Genomic DNA, 22,051 nt, shown 5'->3' on the forward strand with positions numbered 1-22,051 from the left:
AGGTCCCTTCCGACCCTTAATCTATGAATCTATAATCTAATCTATGAAAAACAAGGAAAATTAGTATCGAGTAAAAACCTGACCTCTGAATGTTTCTCTGACCCTGTCCAAATGCCTGTTGCATGTATTCTGTTCTGATTATGAACATAATCAGATGCATCATTATTTTTTTGCTATTTCATACCAGAAGAACCTACATTTGAAGCAGGTTTGTCACTGAAAGGATCAGCAGTAAAAGGAATGTTCAACATCTTAACCTTTTTTAAAAAAAAACCAACAGGTTTTAAAATGAGCTTAAATGTTTGGTGAAAGGAACTAAACTGATAGACCTAGCAACTTAAGACTATCTACAAAAGGGACTGTCCTGCCAATGTATTTCATTCCTGACAAAGGGTGATCAGGATAGTTTTCATAGCCTGATCCAGTCCCCTGGCTTTTGACCGAGACTGCCAACAATGGGTTGGTTCAGTGCAAACTGTAAGAGGTTTTTGCATCTATCAATAGGGAAATGAAATGACAGCCAACTAGCTGGTATTATATACACACAGGAGGAAAAAAGCCACCTTATCATTCATACTCTCCCTTGATTTGGCTAACCCTATGGTGCTTTGAGGTGTTTTGTGATCCTTAGGAGAATTTTAGGCCTCTCAGGGTCCCAACTGCCAGCACCAAACCAGTATGGTGAAGGTAACCCAATTACTAGTGAAAAGAAAAAGGCAATAAAGTTCAGGGGGAGGGGGATACCTGGCTCCAGTGGCACTCCTTCACTCGTGATGATGCAGAGCAAATCTGCCAGTTCACCTTGGTAAATGGTCAGGTTGTCCGAATGCACCGAGACATTAAACACAGGACCTAAAAAGAGAGTATATTTAATCCTATTATGCATTCAAGATCCTTTGCTGACATTACCCCAAAGATTTTAAGTCAGTGTTCAAAACCACTGTATGCTAGCTTGTAAAGCACTCTGGGATCAGAGACAACATACTGTTAATCTATGGACAGTCCCCACCAGGCAAGAGCCTATAAAGCAAAGCACACACTTGTGATGACCACCAAGCCTGTGCTGTAAGATTAATGATAGAGCACTGCTCATGCACTTTAATTTAACTTTTAGGCTGAACACTGAATGTTTGTGTTTTCTATTGACACAAGAGAAGAGCAAGGAGAATCAGCCTCTATGGTTCTCTCCTTTGTTCTGTACCCCAATTTTCACTTTAAATGCCATACAGTTCATATCCTTTTAGAGTCCAGCCAAGCCAAGCTTGGTCTCTGATGGAAAGCCTCCAATGTTCCTACAGGAAGCTGTGTTAGTCGTTCAACCTGTACTTTTCCCTCAGGTTGCTATTGAACTAATGCTCTGGAACTGAATCAGAAGATACTGTGTGGCTGGAGGTGTAATTTTTTGGTTGAGATATTAGAGACCGCAGGGGCCCAACTACTTTGGTCAGTAGAGATTACTTGGCACACTTCATAAGAGCCAAATTCCAATTAAACTGAAGTAATTACTTTGTGGCTTCCTCAATTCCCCCTACAGTTTCATCTCTGCACAGTTTTCTTTACTTTGTCATTAACTGCAGCATGTAATATTCTTATGTGCCATTAAGCCAGGGGTGGGCAATTATTTTGGCTGGAGGGACGCTTAACAAGTTTTGGTAAGTTCCCGCAGGTTGCAAGGGTAGCCCTGCTCCTTGACAGGTGCTCTGGCCCACGGTCGCCTTCTTGGGACTGGAAGTCCTGCCCCTAACCCACTGAACTTTGCCACCAGAAGTCTCTCCCCTTGTTCCCCATAAGTACTCATTTTGGGAAAGGGATTTGCAGTCTTAGAACCAGAAAAAAAATTATATACTAAAAATCAAACATCTACAATAACATATTTTAATTTTATTTCAAATAATATTTTTGTCTTGATTTATGTGTTTGTGTCATATATAGATATATATAGATATATATATATATATATATATAGAGAGAGAGAGAGAGAGAGAGAGCAAGAGAGAATTGCATAATGGCTCAAAATGAAGTCTTATGCTTATATTGGAGGGGGTGGTGGAGGAGTGTGTGGGGTATCGGTGAACTGGTAGGCACCCACCCGCAGGCTGAATGAAATAGCCTAGTGGGCCAGCCCGTGGCCCAATTTTGTCCGCCCCTACATTTAGTGCTTCTCTTTTCTGCCCCAGAAGTAGCTGCATTTCAGCAATGACAAAGTAATCGATGCATATAGTGTTTTTTTTCAAATTACTTTCCATGCAAAGGCACATGTTAAACAGTCAGATATCCCTCAAAAATGGAGATAAGAGCACCTGAGGGAAACATCAGAGGTCAAATGAACTATTGACTGATATTTTTAAAAAAGCTGCCTGAACATATTTAAGGAAATAAATACTGTAGTTTGAAGTTCAGATACTTTGGTGATGGCTGCCTTATAGCTGCATTAGTAGGTTACATTCATAATTAAAGAGTTTTAATGTGTTAAGACCTTGGCGGGGGGGAGGGGAGAGGAGAAAAGGGAAGGAGTTTAATGTGACCTTTTTCCTCAGATTCTCTCCGAGCCCTTTCTATGAAAACTCAATTTGTTTCCGAGACAGCCAAAACTTCCATTACAAGCCTTGCAGTAGAGTTTATCCTCCTGCTAAAACAAATCAAGAGTTCTGTTCAGTCTTTAGTGAGCTATAGAGCTAGACATTAAAAATCAAGATCAACCACAGCGTTTTGGCTAGCGCTCTCTCCATTTTATAAATGTAAATAAAAATCCCCAGTCATCTATGAGCTATAGTATCAGCAAAAGGCTAATGGCTGACTGCCACATTTGCCTGATGCATCGCTGTTCTTCCAGTCTCCAATGCACTACAGCGTATACCCGACACAAGCAGAACCTTAACCAAATGCCATTACATATGCATCCCAGTCTAAGTAATGGCAGCACTTCAGGCATTAGAAAATGAACTCCCTCACCAGGGCAAAAAGAAAATGTGTTCTGCAGATCCTGACACCAAAACTAATTACAGAAAGAAATCTGTGTTCCTGTACACACCACCTCTTCTCTAAACGCTGCTGAAAAAGAGTGAGTTAGATAAGACTCATGCGATCCTTGTCTATTGCTTTGTCCTGGTGAGGATATGCCACATGCATGAAGCACAGCCTTGCTACTCTACTACTGGGTATGGATGCAAAGTGGAGAGTTAAGAAAGAACAGTGCAAACTGTGAGTTATATTCTCTGCAGTCACATCTGTACAGTAAAGATTAAGCCATCTGCAATCAACTTAATTTGATGGATGTGAGTTGCAGCCCCCAGCATGTTGTAGACACAGTATCTCAACTGCGTAAGGTTCGAACACCCCTTCCCCATAAAATCAGAAGTCAAAGTGCAATATTTCATATCTCCATGAAACTTTCCTGCTTTCTGGCTGGTAGCCATGCCTCACATTTGTTGCCAGTGTGAAAAGTTCACGCCTGAGGGGCAAATAGTGAATCAATAAAAGGAAGGCGAAGAAGAGCTGCTCCGTTATTTAATATTCATACTTCCCATTGGTGACCACAGTAACCTGTTCCCTGCCAGAATTCTCATCTCCTACAACTAAATCTATGTTTTCAAGAATTTTTCATTTGAAGTCCACAGAAAACAGCGGGAAGGGTGAATTGAAACACACCTCTGTCACAAGGCCTGAATTTCAACAGAAAGCCCCAACATACCTCAGGGACCACTGTCTTCCCCTGATACAACTGAGAGATAAAAAGCTTGGGTTTCCTCTCTTTAAGACTGTTTTCAGCAAGTTTTTCATGGTATGAAGCTGCTGTGTGGACAGTCCTGGAGATTCTATCCACACCATTATAACATAGGTAGGAGTAGCTTTGCCAGGAGGCACCATCCCACACTTTCCATCAACACACTTCATGGCCCTAGTCTAAGACCACTCATTTCAGGGAAGAAAAAGATAGCTAGTTGTGGTTCACTGAGTTCTTTGACTTTGTAGAAACTTCAAGCAATGTGAACAATTCATGGCCATGGTTATTATATGGACACGTGTTAACCAAGAGTGGACTGATTGGGCCACAGAAACCATGAAGCCATCATTAGAAGGGAAAATGTGCCCCAAAGATTTGGACAGGATTCTGAAATATCATTTCAACATAAAAAAGCTGCTGCAGAGTGCCCCATAATTTCATTAGAAATCTTCTGCAGCCACCAGTGCCTCAATTGTATTTAACTGTGCTTTTTTTTTTTTTTTTTTTAAAAAAAGTAAACTTTACTACTTTTAATGAGAGTGAGACCTCCCTGATTTATGTTCTCCAATTTAATCAGTTTGCCCTACCTGCTAATAGGAAAAGCCAAGCAGAATTAACGGTGAACCTTTTTCAATTGGGATCTGATAATAACTGAAGCACACAAAGCACCATTATCAGGAGATTTGATTTTGGAGAACCCCAATAAAAGCATCTTGGCAAGCATTAGCATTACAGCAACAATAGCTGCTTTTAGACGTACCTCTTTGCACAGGGCTGCTTGAGTTATAAGTGTAGTTGAATTAAAATCTGGGAGGTTTGTACAAATCGGGCTGGTTGTTCCTCACTCTTATTAGTAGCATCAATATATTATTACTGTTTGGCAGTACCATAGTGCCTAGAAACCCTAATCTTGTATGAGAACCCCACAAGACTAAGCACTGGACAAACACAAAAGACAAAGCTAAGCTGTAAGATCTTTGGGACAGAGACCAAGATCAGAAAAACGGAAGGGAGTACAAGGAAACCACAAGATAAGAGTCAGTTAACCTGATGGGCAGTAGCTTCAGCCAGCCGGTAGCCTCAGCCTGCCAACACCTTCAATTTTAAAAAGTGGTGTATAATATTAACTCAATGTCAAAAAACTTGTGAAGTTTAGGCAATATTAATGCCTGGAAAGGCATGTATTGCTATCTTAATCCTGAAACCTTTATTTAATATCCTGAAATATGGCCAGTCACTATTATAATTTAATAGTGATATTAACTACACAATGATAATCTCTCTCATCATTAAATATGAATCCATTTCAGCTGTTGTGCAGACAAATTAGACTTGCTGACTTGTAAAAAGCTCATTGAGACCTAAACTGAGTCACATCTGAAGAAAATTTTTCAGCAGTTTTAAAGCTACGCATGCTTAAAACTGACTGACCTGAGGACTGGATACTAAAAACCACACTCTGAGCTGATGTAGGTTTACTTTATTCCAAGAAATCCAATGAACAATTTTGGATGCCAACCTAGAATCAATCATTCATTTTAAAATTAGCAAATTAGTTTTCTTTTAAGCTGGGATATTCTGAAGATCTCAGAAATTTAAATCAGTCCAAGAGCGAAGTGAGAGAATTGTACCTTATCTTCTAAGGCTATGTAAGTAGTATCTGCTTTAACTTTATTAGTAGTCAGTGCTTTTGCATTAAAAAGACATATATGCAGGGCAGAACTGAAATGGAACTTTAACTCCCCTTTTCTTGACTTTTGAGAGACTAATTATTCAAGCTTCACATTACACCAATATTTTTTGTAAAGAGTAGTGGTTTCTCCTAAGTTCCAGGACCAAGTTCTATTTATGATGCTACCTGCCTAGTGTCCCTTTACTGATGAACTCCCTCAGGCCAAACTTTAGGTGAAATTTGGCTCACATTAGTCCAAAAATAGAATACTTCACATTACCCCTTGTATCTCGCGCACACACACCCCCTCTCCCTCAAACTGTTCTGTGCACTTAATGGAAAAATACTAATGGTTCATAGGGACAAATTTTGGCTTAGAGTTCAAGGAGATGTAACACAAGCCATACTTTAAAAAATTAGTCCAGTTGAGTGAATTATGTTTCGACAAAACTCGAATTTACGAGGTTGTTTTAATTTTTCTTTGAAAAGGAGGCAAAATTAGAAAAAACAGCTTAACTGGTATCACTTGCACTTTCCCCAACTTACTTGGTTTTTAGCCAATGATCTGAAAAAAAATAAAATAAAAACACAAACCTCCATTTTCAATAGAAAATAGTCTTATAAAATAAAAAAACCCAAAACAAACCTGAAAGATGGCTTTACAATGCAAGATGGCAATCTTAACAACCCTTGGCCAATTTTGTATTTTCTCATTGTAATGCCCTCAAAACACGTTACAAAGAATTACATTTATCTTAATACAGCCAAGTGCTATCCCCATTTAAGGGCAGGTAAGGTGGAGCATTGAGAAGCCTAACAAAGGAATCTGAAGTACAATCAAAGAGTCCTGTTATCCTCTGTTCTTCACCAATTGTCCTGTGATGGCTGTCTTATGCCTTCTCCATTTGAAAACAACCACTGCCACAAACCGAGAGAGGAAAAACCGATGCAATCTGCAAGTCCTCTCTATTCCAAAATATTACTCATATATGCCCTGGCATCAAATCATCTGCTATTGCACTGAAGATACTATCATCTGTTCTCTATATAATGAACTCCTTACTCAACTCAAACCTCACCCCCATTCCTGTTCTTTCATATACTCATTCCCTAACCGGCTGCATCCCAAATCACATAATTATTACTGGAAAGAATCCTCAACACTTTAATCTGTGGTTTACATTTCCAGTTACAAATTGACAAAAGGAAGAGAAAAAAAACAATGACAAAGCACATTTCTACCCACTAACGGGGCAGAAAATACAAAGTTTTCTTGCCAGGGAGCTTCTGTTATATTTCTCTCTACTCCTTCACGAAGCTAGCATTTATATGCATTTTAGCAAGAAAGAAGAAAAAACAAAGGACTAAGTCAGAGCTCTGGGTCAGTACAGGGCAGAATTTATTTTAATCACCAGTTTAACGTCAAATGATCTGCTGATCTACTCATATTTCAATAGTCCTCGGTTTGTCTTCACTCTTTCCAAGATGAGTGATATAACATTGCTTTGTAATGAGCTCATAGGAAGATGTAATCCAGAGCTGAAGTTTGCATCAAGAAACTCTTGTTTCTGTCTCTTCCCAGCCTTCACCCTTTGCTGGGTTGTTCCGGGTCAAGCCAGCTCAGAGTAAAGCCAGGCTCCAGACTGCTCTCTCCCTCTTCATGTACTTCTATAAACAAAATGAGAATTTTCCCTCTTTCCCCCATCTTCCTCCACCACTTTTGCAGAATGAAAAATGCTGCAGTGAATATCTGGATTATGGGACAGGGGATTGATTCTAAATCACAGCCTGAAGGGGAATGGTGATGGTGAAAAATTCAGCATTACAGTATCAACCACCTGGATTTCTGGAGGATCAGATCTTGAGATAAAAGGAGGGAGTTTTCCACATCAAGGCCACTGGCTCAAACCCTATCAGAATCAAATGACCCATGTGAGATGTATGCTTGGGCCTCAACCAGTTCCAAACAGACATAAGTCCCTATCATTGGCCCTTGGTTGGCCAGCTCAGCAGAAGTGGAAGCATGAAAAGGGCCATAATAAATCACATTCCCTTCCCCTAGTGTTACCCTGTGAATACAACGCACTTCAGTTTTCAGGGCTATTGATTTGGCTCCTCTGAGCTTCTAAAATGACCTATGCCAACAGGGGGTCGGAGAATTTATTTTTCCTAAAGAGACTAAACATATTTTAAGTTGGGGAACTCAAGCACTTGTTTATCAAGCAGCATAGGACAGTTGTTCTCCATTTTTTTAGACTCAAGGCATCCTTTGGAAAGTGCCAGCTGTTAGCTTTCGCTCATGTTTTGCTTATGGAAAAACATTGTATTTTCTCACATGCCACATGGCCTCCAAATAAGACATGCAGCTTGTTTTTTGGAAGGCAGAATGCAGAAAAAAGATTTTACCATTTATGGCTGCACAGAGCAAGGACAGAACCTAATGTTCAGTTCACTCACCCTCCCTTTCCTGATCAGGCAAAAGCTATAGTTTTAACTCTTTCTGAGCAGAACAGAGCTCAGTCAAAAGCTGAAACTGTAGCTGCTGCTGAAGGCTGGATTCCATGGGTACAGCTAGGATTTTGAAAAGAGCTAAAAGCAGTCTGCAAGGCTTGGAAATAGGAGAAGAGAGACCAAGAGGAGCTAACAGACAGCAAAACTGATAGCTCGATTAGTGGAACATGAAGATGACTAACAAGAAGAGAAGGTCATTAACACCTGCTGAGTAAAGAGCAATTAGCAGGAATCAGGTAGATTATAATGAGCCATAAAATCAATTTACTCCCTCAGCACTGCCTGTATAGAACTGCCACTGCAGCTGCCAGGGAGTTGGTTTTTAAATTTGGGTGTAGCAGGAATTAAAGGGAGTGGGGAGGGAGGGCAACCACATCACCACATGGCCTTTCCCCCCCAGCAATTTGCACCTACTGGAGTCTCTAACTCCCTCCCCCTGGCTCCTGGAGGGAAGAGAATGAAAACAAGAACAAAAATGAGCCACCATGGTACAGCATGTTTCTCTTCTCAGCAGAAAAATCAACTTCCCTGCTTAAGATATGTACCTCAATTTTGGAAAGCAATTTTTTCTGGAAAAGGTGCATGTGGTATGCAAGTAAAAATCGTAACTGAATTATTTGCCACAAAAGAATTTCTCGAAGCCCACAACAGGTCAGAATGTTTTTGACACTACAGATTCCTATCTGAAACCTCTGGGTCTCTCTTGTATAGGTATTTGCACATCTGACAGTGGTAATATTGAACAGCACCTTAGGGTACCCTTAAAAGGCTCTCTCTCAGCATCCCAGGGTGCAACATTCTGGTTAGAACCTGAGAAAAGCAATAAATGTGCTACACACACTTTGTATTTAAAGTGAAGAAGCGTGGTGTGATCGAGGGCTAAAAAGGGTGTGATGGAAGGCCTGGTACGCTGGAAGGCTCTTTGGAATGCAGAAGTACAGACTTCTGGAAGAGCTATCATACAAGCTCTTGTACTCTTTAGAGCAGAGGTGGGCAAAATACAGCCCACAGGCTGTATCCGGCCCTCAAGGCCAATCTATCTGGCCCATGAGGCCCCTAAAAGTTTTAGAAAATTAATATTTATCTGTCCTTGGTTCCTGTACAAAATGACCGAGCCTGGGGCAGCAGGACCCAGGGGAAGCCCCGGCAGACTCCGGCAACCACAGAGCTCACCCAGCTCCACCCCCCCAGCCAGAAGACCCAGCAGGGGCTGCTGGCTTGGGACAATAAGGCTGCACAGCACCAGAAACTCAGGTAAAGTGGGGGAGGGGAAGGGCAGGGAAGGAGCTTGTGCTGAACATGGGGAAAAGCGACCCCTCCCTCGCCTTTTGGCCCGCGCTCCCTGCTGCAGCTGCTCACAGCCCACGTGGGGCTGTCCTGAGCAGGCACAGTCAGCCCCACACAGGCTGTGAGTGGCTGCAGTGCTGGACACCGGCCATGGGGTGGGCGTGGGGATGCTTTTCCCTGCACTCAGCACCAGCTCATCCCCTACCAGTGAGCAGGGGGTCAGGGCTGTACGCTGCCCTCTGCTTGTACCATGGGGATGAGGGGGGACACCGGGAGTGAGTGGGTGCAGGAGTCAGTGGGAGCATGGGGCCTGCACTGGTGTCCCAGGGCCAGTGCCAGCAGGGCCCAGAGCAGGGCAGCAGGAGTACAGGGTCCCAGCCCCCTCTCCCTGCTGGTGCAGCCCAGCCCGGCTCCACAGACCCCTACCAGCCTGCGCCCCACTTTGGGCCCCGCCAGTGCTGACCCTGAGACATTGGTCCCAAGACATTAGGACACTGGTCCCGACATAGTGACCAGGGGGCAAGGCACCTGTCAAGGGGTGGGACTACCCACGCAGCCCTCAACAGCTTGCCAAAACTGGGTAAGCGGCACTCTGCCCAAAATAATTGCCCACCCCTGCTTTAGAGGAACGTAGTAAATGCATCTAGTGTGGGCAGGCTAAGGAAAGGGCACATATGCACTTACCTGAAGAGTGTGTGAACTATGGAGAGGGAGGAACTGTTTAGGATTTTGAGAGATGTCAACCAGGATCAAAATAACAAAGTTAAAAAGGAGATTCCAGACTGAGTTTCAAGGAGCATTTATTAATAGTGCCACCTGTTAGACTACTGATCAGTCTCTCAAGAGAAAGTGAACTCCCATTTCAGGAGACACTTCTAATCATTTAACAAGAATATTTTAAATCCAATCCAGCCCCACTTCAAGTCTTTCAACCAAGATGGGTAGTTTTTCTTGAACCATCCCCTCCCTCATGCCCATCAATTCTGGACTACACACAAGCTTGACATTTTGTGGAATTCTTATGTCCCATATTATTATGCATGAGATCAGCCAGGAGGATCTCAGATATTAAACAGATTTCAAAGCTAGGGGATCAATATACTGCAAAACAATGCTCCTATTCACTCAGTACATATGCTAGATGACCAAGTAATATTTTCCCTTCCTTTAAACCTTCCAGTCTATAACCACATTTCATTTTCAACTTGAGGAAGAAATTTCCTTATGTTTCAGATCATAAATTAACTGAAGTAACTTTATTTCTATGAAGCAGTAAGTAAGGAAAGAAAAGGGATGAGACCTCTGCCTTTAGCTAGCAAGTTCTGCTTTCACTGGAAAGAATCTGAACAAGACATTTTTCTACAGATGTTCATGGAAAAACATTTTAGAAAACCGCCACATTTCAAGGTTATTGTGGCAGGAGTGTTCGTATGTGCCTGTGTGTGTGTGCAGTCTCCTGCTCATATATAAAATCTTACAGGCCTCCTACAGTTCAAACAGATAGCATTTCACAATGTGTACGTGCAATAAAAAGCTTTCCTTGAAACACAGCTGAACTCGGACAAAGTGATGTTTTAAGACAGTTCTGGGTGGAAGCCAGGACTGAGGAAAGGATTTCTAATCCGAACAAGTCCCCAAGCTCCAAAGAGAAATCAATAAAGACAATAGAGAAGGATATTCCTACTGCCACTAAAAGCTTTTATGTAAAACTCTTTAAGAACTTCCTCTGCTGAGAGTTCCTCTGCTTTCTTATTGATCTCTTTCCCCCTCCCATCCCTCAAGGCGTGAACTCAGTATGTTCTTAAGAGATCAAGTTTTCAGACTGGCAGACTTGAACACACTCTGGTTGTGAATCATTACACTAAGTAACCCAATTATAATCCACCAGCAGCAGTTAAAATCCCTGGCTGGTATACAGTACAGCAACTGTTCTAGAGCAATGGTTTTCTACCTGTGGTTCGCAGACTCTGGGGCAGTCCACAGACTATGTCTAAGGGAGCTGAGAAAGATGATCAATCAAAAGTATGATCATCCACCACACTTACAATGCAAAGGGGTCTGCATCACCATTCAAAATTTTGGGGGGTCCTCAACTGAAGAAAAAAAAAAAAAGGTTGAAAACCCCTGTTCTAGAGAGTCAGGAATTTAAAAAATGGTAACATTTTGTGGGGGACAAATACACATCAAAGCAAGTTAGGTTACCCTCAGCAGGAATCTAGTCAACTCAAGACATCATACACAGTGGAACATTTTTGAATTTATAGGTCCATGAACTTGTTCCAACCTACTTCTAAGATTTCCTTTTCCATTGGCTTTCTCCCCTAGTCTCTACAAGTGCCACCACATCCTCTGCAATCCTGCCGTCTGGAATAGCCTGCCTTCAACTTTCATTCAGATCAAAATTTGTGCCCATTTTCTCCTCAGTAAAAGACTGGGATACGACCTCTATTTCATAAAGTAGAAAAAGGAAAATTAAACTGCACAAATCCAAAGGACAGAGCAGGCAGGAGCAGCAACAGACGCACAGAGAGACAGAGAGGTGTGGAAAAGACTTTTGCATGCCCAAGTTTCTGAGCCTGAGCAGGAAGTCATGTGTTTTGTTCGAGTGTGTTTGCCAGGGTCTGTTCTAACTGAGCCTAATGATCTCCCTTTCCTCTAGAGCTGCTTCAGACAACATCAAAACTTGAATACATATTGACACAAACTGTATTGAACCAGAATTCAGGACAAGAGTCCAAATAAACTCTAGATAAATAGGTTTTAATAGTGTCAAATAGTTAACCAGCAGGTCAAGACAGCAGAAAGCTTTTAGAAGAACTGTTTTTACAAGCAGTAGCTCACATGGAAAATCCAGGGCAGATAATACCGTTTTAACTAGACACGGCTGCAAAGTGCCCCTCCTCTCCCTCCTCCAAAAGCAACTCATCATGGGAATGTGGAAATTTTAAGTCAGCCATTGCTATTTGCCAGTTTTATTTTATTTATTTGTGCGTGGGGGGGGTGAAATCTCATCTTTTGGAAGAATGAAGATAAATGAAAGCCTCTTTCTTAGGGGCTTTTCTTAGCAAAAAGATGCCTACACACATCACCCCCTTGCTTGGCTCCAAAGCTTTCCTGCCTACAGGGGAAATTAATCAAGTGCCTTATTCTTAAACTATTTCAGTAGTAAGACAAAGTGAATATATTTGGAAGTATCATTAGCAATCACAGGGAGGGGAAAAGATGGCTAGGCCCTCGGTATGAAAAAAATCTCACCCTTTCAGTCTTCTCAGAGTTTTCAAATAATTCCCAGCAAATGCAGTGACAGAACAGTGAGACCAAGAAAGTGCAAGTGACAGCTCGCTAAACGGTTTTGAAATGGCAACACAAACTTAGATAATGTCTACCCTGTTCCAGTGATAAGCCCCGTGACACTACAGACTGGTTCAGTGTGGGTAATTAATGCTTTCTTTTTCAGGCTCCGTTTTTACATTAAAAGCAGAAGAGTTGTCTAGAAGTGAAACTCATCTTGAAATTTAGTTCCCACCATTAAAGTGAAGTGGCACTTCCAACACTGCTGGTTTCTAACAAGGTCAGGACACCACACAAATGTAATAGAAAACATCTTGGAATGATACCCAAGGCTGTGCCTGTGGCCCTCACTTCACTGTGGCTGTTGTAAGAAGTTATAATAGTAACCGCCTAGCTGAGGGGGATCAGTGAATGGCCGAAGTGTTGTTAAACTAATTGGACAAGCGGAAGTGTATGTAAACTTCTATCCTTGAAACCACTAAAATCCAACCTCTCCACCCCTAATAGGTTTTAAATACTGCACAAAACAGTGTATGGGGGACACAGAAATGAGAATCTGTATGACAGATGAGGGAGAAGGCCTAACAGGAACAGAGCAGTACAGGGAGAGAGAGATAAAAAGTTAACTCCACTGATACATTTCTTTAAAAGTTCCTTTCTAAGATTCCCAAACAAATACCCATTAGCTCAGAATTAAGCTGCCCACATGCACTTCTATCTGCTTAATCCAGGAAATTGCCAGTTACACTCATATCAACATACTAACCAGCCTCAATTTATGTATAGTCAAGCTAAACGCCAGCTCTCCAACACCACCACAAACTGACTTTGAATTCAATCTATACTGACCAGAGCCAACCGTAAGGGAGTGCGGGGACCCCTTAACATTTTTATAGAGCGGGACGGAGGCAGCAGCCCTGGCTGTGGCACTGGCACTGAGGGTGCTCCTGCTGGTGCAGCCCACCCCAGGGGCCACTTGCAGTGCGGGGCAGCCAAGGTGAGGGCTGCACCAGGTGGGCCAGGCTGGATCGGGAACTCCTTTGAGGCAGGGAGCCCCGAGCTGAGCCGCAGTGCCCAGCAGCCTTGCAGGAGCTCAAAGCCAGGCTGTGCTGTGAGGCAGGCACTAGGCAGCACCTCTGCCGCAGCCCTTAGAGCCAGGATGTTGAAGCATGGGGCCCAGGGCAGTTGCCCTGATTCACCATACCCTAGGGACAGCCCTGATACCAGCCCCTACACACACATACTGTGACTCAGACTTGATTACAACAGTGTACAGGCAGCACATCTAAAAGTATGGCCCCAAAGTTAGAGGGTAGCTACAAGTATATAAGAAATATCTGCATCTAGCTGACACTGCAGTTCAGGTTGTGAGTTTGAGTGGGATTCTGGGAAACAGACCGCATATGTAGGTATTCAGGATGGCATGCAGAACTGGAGTCTAAGTATGATGGCTTATTCAGGGATTTGGATAGCAAGGTATGCAAGCTGAACTGGCCAAGACGTTGACATAACTGGCGAGTTTCTGGATTTTTAGTGATTACGTTTTTAGGAAATGAACTTGGGCAATTTGGTTGTAAGCTAATTAAATTTGTTTTGGAACAGAAACATTAATGGGGTTTTTTCACAGCTTTTAATTAAGGTTCTCCCAAAGCAATTTTTAAATAGAAGCAATTCAGTGAGACTGAGCTGGCAAGTGTGGTAGCCATGCTGCACTCAGAAACAGGCCCCCACAATGTGGGCTCTTAAAACCTGTATTAGTGAAAGACGACTCATAGGCAAGATACCAAGGTTAATCCCAGTCTTGGAAAAATGATGAAAGTGCCAATGCAGGAGAGATGTGCAAAGCCTAGCAATCATACCATCTCAGTACAGTGATGCTCTCAGTTCCAGCTAAACGGCAGGAGCCACAACCCCAGAGACATGAGCGTCACTGTCACAAGCACTTTATAGTACTCATCTCTTCCACCACCCTAAATACACACCAATTAGTTCTGTACTGACCTGAGTTCTGGAAAGCTATCTGGATAGGATTGGATAAGCCATTCACTGCTTCTCGCCACATGCCACCACCGCCTGGGGACCAGGCAGTCACAACACAGCGATACAGCCCAGCATCAGAAATCTGGGTCTGGTACATCCTGTAGCGGAACTCATTCTCCTGGACCTTCTCCAGGACCACACCATCCACTCGAGCCTGGTCTTTCCAGTCTTCCAACCTTACTACTGAATCCTGATTCAAGGAAATTATGCGAGTGGTCCCATTGGGGTTAGACTGGTCTGTCAGAGGTTTCTCTGCTGTGATGAGGACGGAGTAGCGTGGTGTCTTGATATTCTTGGAAGACACCTTGCATGTCATCTCAAAGGTGTGACCTGCCACAAAGAACGACTTCAGTTTCACAGCCTCCACTGTCAGCTTGTAATCTGAAGAAAGGAAGGAAATAAGGAGCAATGGAGGGATTAGTATACAGCCTGCATCACCCTTCAACTTAGATTCCATAGTGATTCACCAGTTAATATACATAGCCACAGAAGACTTCACCCACTACAGGAGGAGAGTGCAGAAAGCACATAACAGCACACAGTGACACAACGCAACACCCAGAGCAGGATGTGAAGCTCAGCTATAAGTCTTCATAAACACTGCAGAGAAAAGGCGCAACTTACTTAAGTTAGAAAGTTGCTAGTACCATTAGGACTAGCTCCCCTATTCTTGGCAGTGGGGAGGGGCAAGAAAGTGTCCTACGGTATTAGGGCCTGAGTTTTAGCTCATAACTAAAATGGCACTTTTGGTAGCACAGTACTAGGATACTGGTCCCATGCCTACAGCTCAAAATGAAAACAATCCAGCAGGCAGTCCCACCAGTACTTCTGATCATATTTTAGGTTTTCCTTGGAGACTTAGCCAAGCAGTGCTTGAGTTTGATTTGGGTTAGCCTGCAAACCAATTAGGACCACAACATAAAGGGGTTTCCTTGCAGAAATAAAATTTCCCAAGCACATGGATAGATTTGGGGAAGAACTGCAGAATCGCTGCAGTCAACCCATTCACTTAAGTCTGTCAGGAGGTTTTAGCATCCCTCCAACATATTTTACACAAATTGCAACAACAGTATCATAAAAATTACAACTTTGTTCCTTTTCCCCAGCCCACTCCTTTTTTTCACCTTTCCCCAAATCCATGGGATCCTTAATCTTAAACATCCTTCAACAATGGGATATTGGAGTTGGGTAGAGAACCCCAACATAAAAATATCTAAGATCAAGAAAAAAAATTCAGAAAATTATAGGCAAGTGAAAAAAGTAAAGTAAAATCTAGATAATTCATCATAGCAAGGGGATATTATCACCAAGTAATCACCAGTTGTTATCCATTTTCAACTTTTCCTGAGATGTGTTGTGCATACCAAATCAAGATGCAGTAAAGAATGATTACAAAATACTACAAAAAACTTAACTGCAAATTGGACACAATCTGGTTTGCCATATGAGAATCATAAAAGATTACACAGATAAATGTGTAATATAAAGTTTTTTATTAAAAAAATTCAGAATGCTCCATACATGATGAGAATTACATGATTTATAATGAAATAAAATAATTAGTCAAAGATTTTTGCTTTGCTTGATTACATTCACTCATTGCCAAAACAGAAGACAATTCTGCAAAATAGAACAGTTGATCATTATGTCTTGAGCCAAGAATAGCTGATGAGTATCCAGTGCTTTGTAAGTATCATTTGGCTTGGGAGGTGCTATGGAGGACAACTTTTAAGCTATTTATCAGAAAAATTCTATTGTGATTTAGTAGGCACGCACATTTAGAAATGACTACTTATGCTTCAACAGATGACAAGTTAGCCTAATGAATAAGATCATAGTGATAAGTTATCTCAGCAAACAATTAAGTAGATTTCTCGGTCAATAAAGGAAGGCTAGGTACCATGCACATAATAATTGCCTCAAAAAATGGGTCTCTTAAGACACCAAAAGGCCACAATATCTGAGGTCAGGTTAGCACACAGAAGCTACCCCAATATCTGTAATATTAATTTTAAAAATTCCCTCCTCATTTATGGTCATATGGTCCATTATGTATCGATTTACTAGTTTAGATTGCCTGGGTAAATGCTGTTTAACCAGTAAACCTTCAAAGTTTGGCCAGGTCTTTCTGCCAGGGTTTTGAAGAATTGCCATAATGTCTTCATGGCCAATCCCATGATGCAGAAAGCAAGGCTATCAGGTGACATCAATATCCTTCCTGCATCTCTGACTTGCTGATTGTGAATCTCATGATTTCCTGTAGCCAGAGTGAGTATATACTCACTATCTTGTGCATAATGAAATCAAAACTGTTTATTGGTTTACCTTGCTCATCCCCTCCGAAACACTATCTGGATAGGTTACAGGGGTGGGCTAACAGGAACAGGATGCGTTTCAATATGGACAAGTGCAGGGTGCTGCACTTGGGCAGTAGGAACCAGCAGCACACTTACACAATGGGGAACTCCCTACTTGAGAGCACGGAGGCAGAAAGAGATCTTGGAGTCATTATTGACTCCAAGATGAACATGGGCCGACAATGCGAGGTCATGGTTGGCAGGGCTAACCGGACCTTGTCGTGCATCCACAGGTGCATCTCGAGTAGAGCCAAGGAGGTGATCCTCCCCCTCTACGCGACGCTGGTCAGGCCACAGCTGGAGTATTGTGTCCAGTTCTGTGCGCCCCATTTCAAGAGGGATGTGGACAACATGGAGAGGGTCCAGAGGAGGGCCACCCGCATGATCCGGGGACAACAGGGCAGACCCTACAGTGAGAGACTGCGGGACCTGAACCTATTCAGCCTCCACAAGAGAAGGCTGAGGGGGGACCTGGTGACCGTCTATAAACTCACTAGGGGGGACCAGAAGGGTTTGGGGGAGACGCTGTTTCCCCTAGCGCCCGCTGGCATAACAAGGAGTAATGGGCACAAGTTGATGGAGAGGAGGTATAGATTGGACATCCGCAAAAACTACTTCACAGTTAGGGCGGCTAGGAGCTGGAACCAACTTCCAAGGGAAGTGGTGCTGGCCCCTACCCTGGGGGTCTTTAAGAAGAGGCTGGATGCCTACCTGGCTGGACTCATTTGAGTCCCGTTTTTGTTTTGGGGTTTTGTTGTTCTCCCGCCCTGGCGGGAGGTCGGGCTAGAAGATCTACTAGGTCCCTTCCGACCCTAAATCTATGAAACACAGGTGACTGTTCCTTTGTAAGTGTAATGCCTCGTGGCCATTTAAAAGACCATATTAACCCGACCTGGGTGAATATGCCTTCAACCCACATTTCCTACTTTCTTACAAAATGTGAATATCCAAGTTTGATGAATATCCAATTTTGTACTGTTTCTGGTATAGTGCATTTTATTTATAGAAAGAGACTGCTTGTATATTAAGACGCAGTCCACTCGCATGCAGGATGAAACCTTATAAGACCAGAGGGAAATAAACTATGGTGAGATTGTAACCTCCTCCCCCAAAATGTAACCAATTCTGGGATTCTTGCCCTCCCCCCATGAGAGCAAAAATCACTTCTGATTACATTTTGCAGTGTTTTGCCTTCAAGGAAGCAGTGTGCACAATGCCTAAACATAACTCACAAGTGAGGAATTCGGTATGAACATTTTAAATCTGTGCTGTATAAAGTAGATCACAGTTCCATCCTATACAAAGTAATTTCAGAAGAAAAGGAACAAAGTTTTCTACCAGCTATCTGGCTGAGCATAGAATTATTTTTATATTCTAAACAAAAAAGAATTCAGATCAGTAGACATATTCAATTAAATGCTCAGAAGTCAGTAACACCAAAATGACTCAAGTCTCTGCTCTCCTGTCCATACACGCTGCAATCTAATCATATGATTAGATATTTTTCAAATCCATTTTATCTTACTGTCTCTGCAACAATTTGAAGCCATTATTTGTATTGTTGTAGTTTTAAATATAGTGCATAACACTGTCTTTGGGACAGAGACTATATGGTAAAAGGGAAAAAATTCATTCCTCTGTAGACCCAACTTTTAAAACTACTTATCTTCTAATTTTTCTTAGAATAATCATGCATTATAACACAGCCTCAAAACCAGGCCTTTAAGGCAGTTGGATACTAAAGTCTCTTCATTAAATTAATTTTCAACCTCTGTCTACTATGCCTTTAACAGACTTTTTCTCCTTGATGGACAGACAAGGCCCTGGACAGAAACAGCTAGCACATTCAAATTTCCACAAAAATCAATGAGCTCAGCCTTGCTTGTTCTAACATCAATAGGCATTTGGTCCTGGTTTCAGAGCAGGATGAAACCAACTGCATGTGGAAAATGCTTGGATCTCTTGCAGACGGCTCTCAACTGCCTGCCGCATCACACCTTATTAGTATCTTAAACACATACAGCTGCATTAACTAGGTCTTTTATTATAAAATACTTAGCAGTAACATTGAAGCAGAAGTACGCTTGGCTTTATACTTTTAACAGACTTGTCTTTGTCCTTAAAGTATTTCAAGATTAATAAAGTTAATTTGAAATAATTTACAGTCCTTTGATTCTCACATTACTGATTTGAATCTTTGTCATGATGTTTCTAATTAGGCAAGTTTGACAGTGGATTTTCCCCTTCCCCATTCACCTGTTAGCATAACCTCATACAAAATACTCAATTGTATGAGGCAGTAACTTTGGTAAGAACAAGGGATAACAGTGAAATACCCTGGTTTTAGTTATTAAAATAATTACTGGTGTAATTTCACTGTAGACAACTGTACTAAAGGCAGTGAAGGGCATGTGCATTTCCAGTGCAGGTCCAATTTTGGCTAGTTTCCAAACTGACAGGTTAAAATGACAATATTGGTGGAATTGTCCTAGCAAATTTAAGTAAATAAGGTGAGGATTGTGGATGCATCAGACAAATGAAGATACAACAATAGATAAGAGGTGTATCAGATAGAGAAGGGACTGCTGGCAAGCCAAGGGGAGAAATTACTGTTGTTGCGAACAGTAGTCCAAGAGGCAATATTATTACCTTCTGTGCCCAACCAGCTAGGGAATTAACTGCAGTCAGTAAGAATGTCTGCATGCCAGTGCAAGAAGTATGAGCAACCACATGGAGGACTGTGTACTAGAAGATACAAAAATGTCAGACTTGATGTTACAGGGAAAAACGTGGTGGAATGGCAGTCATGACTGAAACACAGGTATGAAAGGACATGTACAGTTCAGGAAAAGACAGAAACAAACAAACATCACAAACTAATTATGTGACTTATACAGATATCATGGGTAGGATGAGAGATAATAAAAGTATGGCCCCAAAGTTAGATGGAATATTTTGCCTCAATTTTCACAAAGCAAAAGGATTTGAAACATGGGGACAAAGGATAGGTGGCTAATGGGATGAGGGAATAAAACTGCAAGTTACTACAGCAAAGGTGAAAAGCAAATACAAATCTCAACACACTCAAATTCAGAGGGGGAGGAAGGGTAGAAAAACAGATCCTCTTCATCCATAAATCTGAATGAACTGACATAGGACACCACAGGTCTGATAAGATGGATTTTTAGTCCATGATCAATTTAGGGGTGGTATCACTTGGTTTGAGAATAGCAAAAAGTATTTTCCAGACAAAGGATGTAGTTATCTCCTCTAGCTGAACTTCAGTAAAGCATTTGATGTAGTGCCACAAGGGAAGCTATTAAACTGGAAAAGATGAAGGTTGGAAAAATAAGGAACTGGCTAAAAAAGGAAATGACACTGAACTGTGCTGAAAGGGGAAACATCAGGATGGAGGAGACTACTAACAGAACTTCTCAAGGATCAGTCTTGGGACCAATCTTGTTTAATATCTTCATTAATGATTTGCACAAAAAAAGTAGGACTGTGCTGATAAAAGTCAGGAAGTATTAACAATAGAGGAAAACAGGGTAACCTTGAGGACTGAAATAACAGAAAAAATAGGATGAAATTCAACAGCGCAAAGGGCAATGTCATACATATAGGGAGCAGTATGAGTATCTGCTGTAAACTATGAATTCATTGCTTAAAAGATAAGCAAGGTGGAGGAGCACCTGGGGTGCCAGTTGATCACAGGACGACTATCAGTTGCCAATATGATGCAGCCTTGAAAGACAAAATGTGGCCTTGAATATATGGCACAAGACTTTTTCAGCAGAAGGAAAGGTTAAGGCCACTGTGCAAGCCACTAGTGAGATTTCAGCTGAAATACTTTACTGTGTACAACGCTAGTCAGATCTATTCATAGATTAGTAGGTGTTAGGGTCGGAAGGGACCTCAGTACGTCATCGAGTCCAACCCCCTGCCCTAGGCAGCAAAGAGTGCTAGTGTCAGATGACCCCAGCTAGGTGCTTGTCCAGTCTCCTCTTGAAGACCCCCAAGGTAGGGGAAAGCACCACCTCCCTTGAAAGCCCATTCCAGATTCTGGAAACCCTTACTGTGAAGAAATTCTTTCTAATGTCCAACTTAAATCTCCTCTCTCTGTCAATATGTGGCCATTATTCCTAGCTATTCAGAGGAATGCAGTCATATTAGAACAGATGCAGAGAAGGGTCTTCTTGGATGAGTAGACATATGAAGAGCTTGTCTTAAGATAAGGAGACTAAAAGGGCATGGCTTATTCAGTCTACCAAAACAAAGACTGGGAGGAAATACAACTACTGTGTATATATATAAGCATGAAAATAAACATCAGAAGGAAAGGGGGGAAAAAGCCAAACACAAATATCCAGGCTGAAGGACAAAGCTGATACAAATACTAATGAGATTTACCAATAACTGGCCACGAATACAACTAGAAAATACAAAAAGGTTCATAACCATCAGAAAAGTAAAATTCTGCAAAACATTCTCCCAACAGTAGTGGGGCTTTTAAGATGGTACTTGATCAATTTAGGGGTGGCGCTATAGGATATTTTTGCTTGCAACAGGAAGGGACTAAAACACTGTGACCCCGGAGATCCTTTCCAGTCTGTCAACCACAGTGTACTACTTAAGGATTGCTCCACAGCTGAAGATTAAAACACATTAGGACAGTGGGAAAGAAGAGCCAGGAAGAACAGAGTGAGCTCATCAGGTCTGTGACGTATTAGAAGGCAGTAAAAGGACCAAGGAAGGAATTTATATGATCCTCTCCAGTGAAGTCATCCAGCAGAAGGATGTTTCTGTAGGCAGGGGGAAAATATTCTTTCACCAGATTCTGATCAAGTTCAGATCTCATTCCAATCCTAAAGTCTCATAAATCCCTTTTTCCTGGAGACTTTACGACAGCCCTAGTCTAGCAGATGCTATGAAATGGACTTCTTCATTCAGAGAGGGGCTCCAATTTTGGGGGTCTAATACAGTTCAGAGGATCGGGGCTGTTTTGCAGACCTTAAGTAAGTAGAATCCAAACTCTCCTCCAAAGGATACTACGCTGGAGGCTCATCATACATTATTCAAAAGCATGTACTGGCCCACTAAGGACTCCTCAATCAGGGGTCCTCTCTTGTGAAATGGTACACCCCTAACAAGGTCAAAACTGGACTTCAG

At 42.1% G+C, this 22,051-nt stretch overlaps 1 protein-coding gene across 1 annotated transcript in view; it reads right to left on the bottom strand.

The window, feature by feature from the left end:
• PTGFRN (prostaglandin F2 receptor inhibitor) overlaps positions 1 to 22,051 on the bottom strand; it is an 80,782-nt gene that overhangs the window by 20,904 nt on the left and 37,827 nt on the right. The window contains exons 7-8 of the mRNA XM_019523905.1: positions 14,487 to 14,906; positions 745 to 852 (exon numbers count right to left, since the gene is read on the bottom strand). Coding sequence (XP_019379450.1) covers positions 745 to 852; positions 14,487 to 14,906 — 528 coding nt within the window. The remainder of the gene's footprint in view (positions 1 to 744; positions 853 to 14,486; positions 14,907 to 22,051) is intronic.

This window comes from Gavialis gangeticus, unplaced genomic scaffold (genome assembly GCF_001723915.1).
Source record: "Gavialis gangeticus isolate Ggan-Ray unplaced genomic scaffold, GavGan_comp1, whole genome shotgun sequence".
Lineage (NCBI taxonomy): Eukaryota > Metazoa > Chordata > Crocodylia > Gavialidae > Gavialis > Gavialis gangeticus.